The sequence below is a fragment of the Myxine glutinosa genome, unplaced genomic scaffold (assembly GCF_964187855.1).
Source record: "Myxine glutinosa unplaced genomic scaffold, kmMyxGlut1.1 SCAFFOLD_390, whole genome shotgun sequence".
In the NCBI taxonomy this organism is placed as follows: domain Eukaryota; kingdom Metazoa; phylum Chordata; class Myxini; order Myxiniformes; family Myxinidae; genus Myxine; species Myxine glutinosa.
The window spans coordinates 116125-127243 of record NW_027616496.1 but is presented as its reverse complement, the minus strand read 5'-3'; the positions used below and the strand labels follow the sequence as shown (position 1 = coordinate 127243).

The 11119-nt window shown below is 47.5% G+C and overlaps 1 protein-coding gene across 1 annotated transcript; it reads left to right on the top strand.

Moving 5' to 3' along the window:
• The first annotated feature begins 3314 nt into the window (after window positions 1-3314).
• Window positions 3315-10635, top strand: LOC144888975 (uncharacterized). The gene is made up of 9 exons (XM_078768765.1): window positions 3315-3386; window positions 3725-3919; window positions 4141-4282; window positions 4378-4552; window positions 8756-8979; window positions 9119-9190; window positions 9361-9530; window positions 9823-10083; window positions 10359-10635. The coding sequence occupies exons 1-9, from the start codon at window positions 3315-3317 to the stop codon at window positions 10506-10508; spliced, it is 1461 nt and encodes a 486-aa protein (XP_078624891.1). The 3' UTR covers window positions 10509-10635.
• Window positions 10636-11119: the final 484 nt, after the last annotated feature.

Below are 11119 nucleotides of genomic sequence, written 5' to 3'. Positions count from 1 at the left end.
ATGCATCCCGATACGAAATCAAACAACCGTGAAAAAAACCATGTCCATGTCGGACATCAACAAACACTTCTCTTGCAAATATAAACTATGACGTTTGCGTGGATAAAAACTCTTTCACTCACAAAAGCATACGCAGCCGACGACGATCGACCACTCCGCAAACGTTTCCTTCCGCCGGGCGTTTCAACACTTCCCGCTCCTTCTGAAAACAAAAAAAAAATATCCCACCAAGGACAAATATCAACTTCATTCATCGACTGATGTCAGCCAATCGTTATGTCGTCACACATTGCCCCAAACATATACCATAATGTCCCCCCCACCAAACCCCCCAAAAAACAACAAACAAACAAAACAAACACACACAACATTCCATTCAAAATTCCGTACGTAAAAGTCAAACGTCATCTCGGGATATGCCGCTGTACAACGTAAAATGCCCTTAGAATGCCTGTGATTGTTGTTGTTGTTGATGATGTTGTCTTTCTGGTTGTTGTTCCTCTAATAAACTTACCACGTTCACAACTGCTCCCAAGCGCCACACAAGCCCCTGCACCACTACCACTGGCCGGCCCTGCTCCTGCTCCTGCTCCTCGTCCTCCTCGTCCTCCTCGTCCTCCTCGTCCTCGTCCTCCTCGTCCTCGTCCTCGTCCTCCTCCTCGTCCTCGTCCTCCTCGTCCTCCTCGTCCTCCTCGTCTTCCTCTTCCTCCTCCTCTTCCTCCTCCCTCCTCCTCCTCCTCCTCCTCCTCCTCCTCCTCCTCCTCCTCCTCCTCCTCCTCCTCCTCCTCCTCCTCCTCCTCCTCCTCCCCCCCCTCAGCATCATCATCGTCGTCATCGTCATCGTCCTCGTCGAAAACGCCCTCGCCGCCCTCGCCGCCCTCGCCGCCGCCCTCCTCCTCCTCATCATCATCATTCCGGTGCTCTGGCTCTGCCTCCGGCTCCGGCTCCGACTCCGACTCCGACTCCTGGTGAACTTTGTCCTCCTCGTCATGGTGGTCACCGTGATCGTCGTGATCACCCTGCTGATCGCCCTTCTGATCGTCCTCGGCCTCAGTGGACGCCTGGATCTCGTGGCCGACGACACAAAGCACCTGCGACGATGTACCAGGCACTTGTTCGCTTTCACGTCCTTCACAGCAAATAGGAAGACAACAATGCATCCACGAGCCTTCAGCATACAAACACGTGTCGCAGCACACAGGGCATTGCCATGAAACAACAACAGGAAACACTAACTAATTCTTTCAATCACTTACCATCCCGTCCATGCAGCACTTTCAGCCTCTTCCCAATGAACATACAACACCGTCCCACCGACATTGCCGTTTCCCCTGCCCGCAGCAAATACGGCAATCGTGTGATTTGACAGGACAACAAGACCTCCACGTCGGAACCGTCCTCGGATGAATTGCGCCCTGGCGAAGGCGCACCTGAACCCCTAGCGATGCCCTTGGCGTTCCCCTGCACCTTCGCCACCTCAGCAACGGCAGGGACGTCCACCTGCGCCCCGACTTTGCACGTCTTGGCCCTGCTTCCACGGCTAACATGCAAACGTGAACTTGGCCCGGCTTCCTCGGCACACCCCCTCACCCCAGCCATAAGCACCTGATACCGCTCGTCCTTCACCTAATAACAAATGCAAACGTCAATGAAAATGCAGAACACGTCCAAATTAATGCAAACATCCGTGCATCCACCGATCCTTCCCGTCCGTCCGTCCATCCAAGCACACACTGAATACATGCCATAAATATGACACGCACCCACGCACATAATCATCAACAACAATAACTCACCGTCAGCCCATGCGCCGCTTTAAGATGCTTGTCAACCCTGTCGACAGCCCTCACACACCCGTCCACAGGGCACTTCTTAGTTCCCCGAAACCTAACACCAAAGTTTCAACGATAAACATGACGCCTCCCAAGGAACACATGCACACAACGATTAAATAAAAACCAACGACAAACGCTAACCCCGACGTACGAACACGCACAACTACACGTACCTGCATGCCATGACCATTAAACGCAAACAGTTTCTTCAAACGTCCTCTTTTCAAAACACCAAATGAGTGACCAAATGACTAAGTGACCACAAACAATCCACTAAGTCAAATGCGCACCACCAAACTAAATGGTCTCTCACAGGCGTAGCATGTGCGACAAAACAACAACATGCCAAGTACACATGACATTACCCGTAGCCTTATGCACTTTGCCACGCCCATTAGACTGCACGGTCAAAAACTTTGCAACCACCTTTTCCTTGAAACGCTGAGAATCCTCCCACTGCGTGCCTCGTCACACGACAAATCATCATGGACACGCAAATGTCGCTCCATCCCTCCACATTGCCGTGCAACAGGACCCCAAAATTCCTTGCTTCTTTGTCTGAGGAGCAAAACACAGACACATGGACAAACCATTTATTACCGACACGTCCACTCAACATAACTACATCGCGCACGCACGCACGCACGCACGCACGCACGCACGCACGCACGCACCACTCCCTTGACAAACGCAAAACCAATGAATGCACAAAAATTTCCCCTTGCCAAAATCCAATCCTACCAAAAAAAACACCCGACTCCAAGTCCACGCACAACCACGACGACGTCGACGACTACGACCCCCTTTTATCAGGTCACGGAAACAATCAGACCACGCACGACATCATAACATGTTAGACCAGCTCATTGCAAAGATCACACCGTGCATTATATTATAATATGTTAGATCACGTCACTCAAAAGAATCAAACCGCCCACGACACCAAAACATGGTACACCAGCTCATTAAAAAGAGCAGAACGTGCATTACATTATACAATATCACATCAAGTCATTCAAAAGACCAGGCCCTACACGACATGATAACATCTTCGTTGCAATTCGACACCTACCAAATTTCTTGTGTACACAAACCGTGACGAAACGACTGCCTTCACAAGCGCTACCTCACTGCTTAGTCAAGGACCACAACCCGAACTTCTCCCTTTCAGTTTCCTATGAAACACCAGGAGCTACTTACAAAACGTCCCTACGAGAATTCACACGTCACCTACTCACCGGAACCCAAGCTATCATTATCAACGCAATATTTGTCCTTACATACAGCACAATAGACCTTCGCTCACTTCTGAAAGTAAACCTGCCCTCAGGGACGTCAGCATTCCTCAAAATTTCTTCATTTACTCTTATAAACACCATTAGCAAGTTGTAAAAATATGACCATACCTGCACGTGCTTTATAATATAAGATATATATCCTTCCTGTTGAAACCAGGAAACCAAAAACCAGGCAAACGCCATGATAACGATAACCTATTCGTACACGTTTTCACTGCGGGCAAAAACGCCTTGGGAAAATGGGATATTACTAGTATTCTTATTATTTTGTAGTAACATTAACAATACAGGATCATTAATTTTGTTTGAAAAAGCGTCTTTGGAAAAACGCCACGATGAAGCTAACAAAAATATGGCTGGACACCTCACCACGCACATATTTCCGGCCATCGCGGGGAAAACCCCCTCGGATGAAAAACCCCCGTCGCCGATGACATAAAAGGATTGCACTACAACCACCGTTCATTATGTAACCCTCGTTCATTCAGTGTAATTTTTTTCAACATCACACAAACAAGACAAAAGTCATTTTCACTATGACGATTAACGAACACTTATTCTCGTTTATGCTGCTAACCCTTAATTCAAAAGCGGGTGGGCACAAAACAAAGAAAGAAAGGAAGGAAAAAAAACCCATTAAACAACAACCAACAAGGAACACTTCAACTCCAACTCCAACTCCAACTCCAACAGCGGCACAGCGCCCACACCAACATTCCTCAGGACACAGGCCCAGCGATTCGAGTACTTCGTCCATACCTTCAAACAAACAACATGCCTCTGAAAGTAAGTTGATCCTTTCCTGACCTTTTACGCAATGCTGATAATGCAATCTTTTCCTCAAAATTCGTGCAGCAAACCAACATGCGTTGACGTGTGCACCCGACAAAGTCTTCGGCGCTATTGCTTCCGAGAGGCCTACACTTACACGCCATGGGCCACGTGCTGCGCGCTTTGTCCCCATTAACAAGTCCATTCACCACGTCGCTTTCACGTTTCCTTATCAGGACAAAGACATGCAGCTTGCCCGTCATCTAATACAACAACTCAAAGAGCAGCAACACCTCTTCACCTATGTCAAAGATAGGTATACCCGAATTGAAAAATGGTACGCTGACAAGCGCGCCACCGCTCAACCTCCACCTGACGGTGAGTAAACCATTAGCAAGTGCAACAGCAATTACATTTATCCTGCCTTGGTTGTCATGGTTATATGCAATGAATTATTACATACCTATTTACAGTGCAACTATTGAAAGAATACATGCGGTATATGTGTGGCACATTCGCCAACGCCAAAAAACGAGAAAACACCAACACCACCATTGCCCATGTACGCCTATTCCTGCGCCATATGGCGGGCAAACAGGACATAGGCACCTCGATGCTCTTCTTGCAGGAAACCACCAAAATGCGCTCGTAAGTATGCATAAACCCAATTTGTTATAAATGTTCATCTTTCATTAATCATACACTTTCAAAAATCCCCCCTTGCCCCTCCCCCTACCCTCCTAAACTCCCCCGGTGACCCTCCCCTCCTAAACTCCCACCTTGCCCCTCCCCCTTCAAAACTGCCCCCCCCCAACCCCTTCCCTTTCGAATCTCCGCCCAACCATCCCGCCTGGCTCCTCCCACCCCTCCCGCCTCCTTCTCAAAGCTGCCTCATCCCCACTTCTTCTCCCTTCTATGTCATACCTCCACCTCCCCGAACCTTCTACTTGCCTCCTCCGCCTCCTCCGCCTCCGCCTCCTCCTCCTCCTCCTCCTCCTCCTCCTCCTCCTCCTCCTCCTCACCAAACAACCCCTCAGACAACCCGTCACTGTGCCTCATGCCATCACCATCAAACCTTTCATCCTCCTCATCCTTCCCTTTCTTGTAACTCTTCTGTAATCTCTGACACTATCAATTGCTCTTCCTACCTCCCCCTGTCATCCTTCATCGGACCATACGCCTCCCCTACCCTATACTATACTATACTATACTATACTATACTGCACCCAATGGTCCCCCTCTCTCCTCATTAACGATATGCACCTCAAACCCGATTGATCTCGACATTCGGGTTGCTTCTCACAATCCAGACTTCATCTGCCTAACGGAAAATTACCTCCTTCACCATGTCTGTGATTCCTTAACATCTCTTCCTGGTTACTCCCTCCTCAGCTACGATACACCTGAGCCTCGTCCTGGTGGTAAGTTGCCTATCTTTATCAAAAACCTCTTCCTCACGCTCCTTGCACTACCCTCTCTCCACCCCACCCCCAGGAATACCTCTGCCTATGGGTTCCTCTCCGCTCCAACCCTTTGTTCATATCTCTCCTGTACCGTCCTTCAAAGAGTGATGACTCCATTTTCATTTACCCGTCGGATAACATCGAACAACTTCTATCAACTCATCCAAACTCTTTCTTCCTCATATGTGGCGACTTCAACTATCATCATGCCAGCTGGCTGGGTGTGCGTTCCTCTCTCACCAGCCATGGCACCTCAGCACAGGATTTCTTCGACTCATTGGGACTGACACAATCTCTCAATTTCCCGACCCGGATCTCAGTCAATGTAGTATGTTCTCCTCTGCACTTCCTTATGACTAACTTCCCTGTAAATGTCTCCTGCTCTTCTTGTACTCCAATCGCTTCTTCTGATCATGTACTTGTGAAAGTCGACATCTCTCTGGCCATTCTCAGAGCCTCCTCACCACCGACGAGTCTCCCATCTCTACTGCCTCTGACATCAATTCTTCCAAAGCAAGGAGCTCTTTTTTTTCTCGTCTCGTCTCGTCTCGTCTCGTCTCGTCTCGTCTCGTCTCGTCTCGTCTCGTCCTCGGGTGTCTTACCTTTCCTCCCGTCCATGGTACACTGAATTTTGCCTTCAGGCAATTGCCCTGAAGCAACTTGCATTTGCCTCATGAAATACACATCCAACTGAAGGCAATCTCAGTTCCTTCCCCCAAGCTCGGAACAAATGTGTGTCTACCCTGAGGAGTACCAGGAAGCACCATCTCTCCACACTTAAGATTGAACTCTCAAACCTGTCTCCTTCCTCCGAATGCTGCCGACGTCTGGGCAAATCGGTTTCTCTTATTTCTTCCCCCACCGCCATCCCCTCCCTTACCTCAAATGGCTACACAGTTGACACCGACACGTGACAACGCCTAATGCCTCAACTCTGTCTCTGCCTCAAAATCTTGTGTCCCAACCCCATCTCTCTCTGTTCCCACCTATCCCAGTCGAACCCAACTGCTCCTGGACTCTGTGTCCTTGTCACCTCACAAGGTGCACCAGTTTTTTTTTTTTGCCCAACCTCAACTCGGATTCGGCAACTAGACCACACGGCATCACCCCCACGGCTCCTAAAATCCTCCTCTGCGGCTCTAGGTCACCCTCTCTCTGTTCTTGTCACCCTCTCTTTTGCTCAAATTCATCTGCCACCATCTTGAAAATCAGCCAACATTAATGCTTTACACAAAAAAAAGGGTGCAAAAACAGATCCTTCCAACTACAGACCAATCAGCCTGCTTCCAATTATCAGCAAAGTCATGGGATCCATCATTGCTTCGCATATCAAATCCTTCCTCTTCTCCAATAGCTTCATCTCTGATCATCAATTTGGATTCATACCAGCTCATGATACTCTGGACATGTTGCTTCTGCCGTCTCAACAATGAATGAAGGTCCTCAATGCCAAACAACACATCAGACCTGTCTCACGTGTCTCACGTGACATATCACGTGCCTTCGATACGTTCTGGCACCCAGCTCTGCTCACCAAACTCTCCTCCGATGGTATCCATAAAAATCTCCACTCATGCCTTGCACACTTCCTCTCTGGTCATAGACAACGTGTGGCCCTCAATAGATTTCTCTCATGTCGCCTTCCTGTTCTGCCTGGAATTCCCCAAGGTAGTGTTCTGTGCCCTGTGTTATTTCAGGTCTTCATCAACGATCTCTCCGACTCTCTGGAAAATCCTCTCCATCTCTTGGCTGATGACTCCACTATCTGCCGCTCCAATGCTCATGCCTCAGATCGACAGTCTACACACTCGTCACTCTCTGCAGACCTGCACAAAATCACAGACTCATCAAACAAGTGGAACATGTCTTTCAATCCTCACAAATGTCACACTCTTACAATGTCTCTCCGAAAGGACCGAAGGCAAAAACCCTCTCATCTACTTTCTCAACAATCCTCTGCGACAACTTCTGTCGCTCAAGCTTTTGTGTCTCACTATCTGCCATGATCTTTCTTGGGAAAAGCACATTTCCAAGCTGCCCCCCAAAGCCAGTCACCCACTAGCAATCCTCAGTCGTGCTAAGTCCTTCCTTGACACACCTGACCTCCTGAACTCCTGAACTCCTCACCACATACAACGCTTTCATCCACAGCCCAATGCAATACTGTCCCCCCCCCCCCCCCCTCTGGGCCGATGCTCCTGCCTCACACCCACCTCGAAATCCACGCGCTTGAAACCAAACCGTTCAGAATCATTGCAATCTCCTGCGATGAACTTAACTCCGAGGGCCTTTCACTCACTCACTCACTCACCGCAAACAGGTTGCTGATCTTTCTGCCTTCTACCGACTCCTCTCCGCCCTTGCTCCCCCAGCTCTCTCTCAGCTCTGTCCCCCAAATATTCCTTCGTGTCGCACAACATCTGCCTGCAACCCTCTTATGTTTAAATTGCCAAAATCTAGGCTCCCTGCTCACGTTCACTCTTTCATTCCCCTCTTCTCCCGCCTGTGAAACAAACTCCCCCACTCCCTTCAGGTCTTTAAAACAGCTGTTCACCACCATCTCTTATCTTATCTTATCTTATCTTATCTTATCTTATCTTATATCTTCCCCCATCCAAAACCTTGATCGTTTCTACCCCCGCTGATTCACCCCAGATGCACCGTTTTTTCGGTTTTTTGTTTTTTAATTCCAACCTCTTTCCTACAAGTCCTTACAGGCTTCATATGTTTTGCACCTCTCCCACCTCCCCCCAAGCCCTCCCCCCTCACACATTTCTCGGCATGTCCCTGCTCTCAAATGTTCTGTTTGTCTCCTTCCCCCTGTCTCTCCCCATCTTGTCTACCGCTGCCCTTATTCTACGTTTTGTGTTTCATGTGTCGCTTTCACATTTCTGTGTGATTAATGTTACCTCTTTCGCGAGCCTCCATCTTGTATCGGGGAAAAAAAAAAAGAAACAAGAAAAAAGAAAAAAGAAAAATCGTCGTCCTCAGGATCGCGCATATGACATCATTCACAACGTAGCACCCGCGAACAACTCACCCGATGCACGTCCCTCGCATTTGCAACCACCAATGAACACCCCACACATGCACATTGCCCAAAATATATCGTGCACACCACCACCACCACCACCACCACCACCACCACCACCACCACCACCACCACCAACCTAACAACAATGACAACCCTAACGAAAACGATACCCCAAAACCCTAACCGTCACATCAACATTAATGATGACAACGATGCTAATAATGATAACAACAATAGCAATTGCTTCACTTAGTGCTTGCGTTACTTTTACTTGTCCTTTTATTGATGACATTGCTTTTATTGTTTCACTTGCTCGTTTGGTTAAATGCCCTTCCAATACTTTCACGTCTTTAGATGGTTCGACACCTTACGAAGCTCCGGCAAGAAACCATCCACGATAAAGAATCATCTCTCCTCGCTGAGCTCTTTCATGAAATTTTTAAAAGCGGCACAATTTCCCCGAGTCAAATTGACGAGCCAAAATTTCGACCACATTGTCTTCATGATCTCGGCTTTTCAAAGAGAAATGAATCCTCATGTCAGAGTCCAACACCAACAGCGCCTGGAAGATGCACGAGGTAAGAAACATCACCCAAAACGTACGCGTAACCTATTCCTCCATCCATCTCAGGTAACGATCCTTTGCTTTCATGACAAATGATATACCCAAGCACACCGCCAACAAATAATGATACCTCTTTTGATTCCTTTTCACAGACAAATTGATTTCCAAACATGAACTGCGAACAATAGTGCAAAAAAGCACAATGAAAATCCCTCAACTTCTTGGTAAGTGATGACGACCCTAGCAAATACATTTGCCCAAACATTTCTGTACACTCACTTATTCCTCCTACAAGTCACATGGACGACAACCAACCATGCCAACCTACCTAAGCCTAACGTGACACACATCAATTGTTATTGCTGACGCTATCCCTTTCATTTTTTTTTTTCAGACCAAATCAAAAGCAACCCCAAAAAACCAGCACGCAACATTGTCCGAATAATCGGACTGTTATGTGCCCGGCTGCTCATCAAAAACGGCCACAGAAAAGGCGTCATGACAAACATGACCCTGGACAACTTCCGCAACGCCACAAGGAAAGGCCCATCACGATTCATCCACGTAAGCATACGGTGTGCATTGTCCAAGCCGAACTGCATTTCATCACCTAAACAAACTAAGCCGTATCCACAGGACATTGTTATTGCAATAATGCAACGACATTCATACCGTCACAACACTTCCTTTCCAAATCAAGGCACATAAAATGTGTTCGAAATTTCTAACAATGCACAACAAAGGAACACTCCCTCAACAACCAACTACGTCTGTCACACACACATCACATCGTCCAATCACGTCTTATAAAAGTGTACTGCACCACCGACACGATCCTTCCCAATTTAATTTGCAGGTTCCCGAACACAAAACCGCTGCCCACTTCGGCAGGGCCACGGTCACGTTGAGTAGCCAAGACCACAAATTCATGTGCATCTTTGCAAACATCAGACAAAACTTACCGGGATTCAGAGACCAAAAACAACAGACCTTCTTTTTCAATAGCAGAGGAAACCCTTGCAAAAATATGTCGAACCTCTTAAGGGCAGCATCACAAACCCTGGGAATGAAGACCACTTTGACGGCAGGTGCAATACGTACGTCCATTGCCACGCACGTAAGTACAACACCTTGTGTTACACAATTACCCATACACCATACACCATACACCATACACCATACACCATACACCATACACCATACACCATACACCATACACCATACACCATGCCATGATCGCAGTTCCACTACTCTCACATGCATGCGCAGTTGCGCACTTTCCCTTTCCCTATTGTCAACACCGATCGTCACTAAGGTGTACACTGCAAAAAGGATTTTCATCCTTCCATCTGCAAATCTTTTCATGCCACCCCTTCTCTTCCTTACACCTAGGTGACGAGCAACATCAACGAAAATAAAGCCAAGAACGTGGCACACCACATGTGCCACTCACGTGCCACTCAACAGCGCCACTACATCGTCCACAATGACGACGAACACCTGACGGCGTGTTCCACAATCCAACAACAACTGCGACTGTAAGCGAGCAATAAAAACAACTCACCGATCCGACACACAATGTACGACTACCCCTTTGCTTTTATTCCAAATAAACCTAACTACAACTGCCACTTTAAAACTACTGCAATTGATGACCCCTTTACTCCACCTACCCACATTCATTAAACATCCTTTGTTTGTGTTATCCTACCGCACAACCCCCTGGGACACACACACACACACACACACACACACACACACACACACACACACACACACACACACACACACACACACACACACACACACACAATTATGACATCAAAATTTAAACATGTATATATATTATATTACGAGTCAGTATTGCTTGTTGTTATGCATGTGCGACGTCAAATAAATTGCTGACACAAAAACCATTGCTTTTTTTCCTCAGGTGTACAACATATAAAACTAGTCCAAATATCCCGTCATTGCACCATCCGGCACGCCCATTTTAGGTCGTACGTGCTAAACCTCAAAACCAAAAACCCCAAAAAATCTAATAAATGCCCATTGCACAATTCAAAAATAAACGACAGTTCTCACACATTTCCGGTGTACGTGTATTCCTCAGTATTTCGAACACTCCCCACAAATCACTGTGCTCCACATAT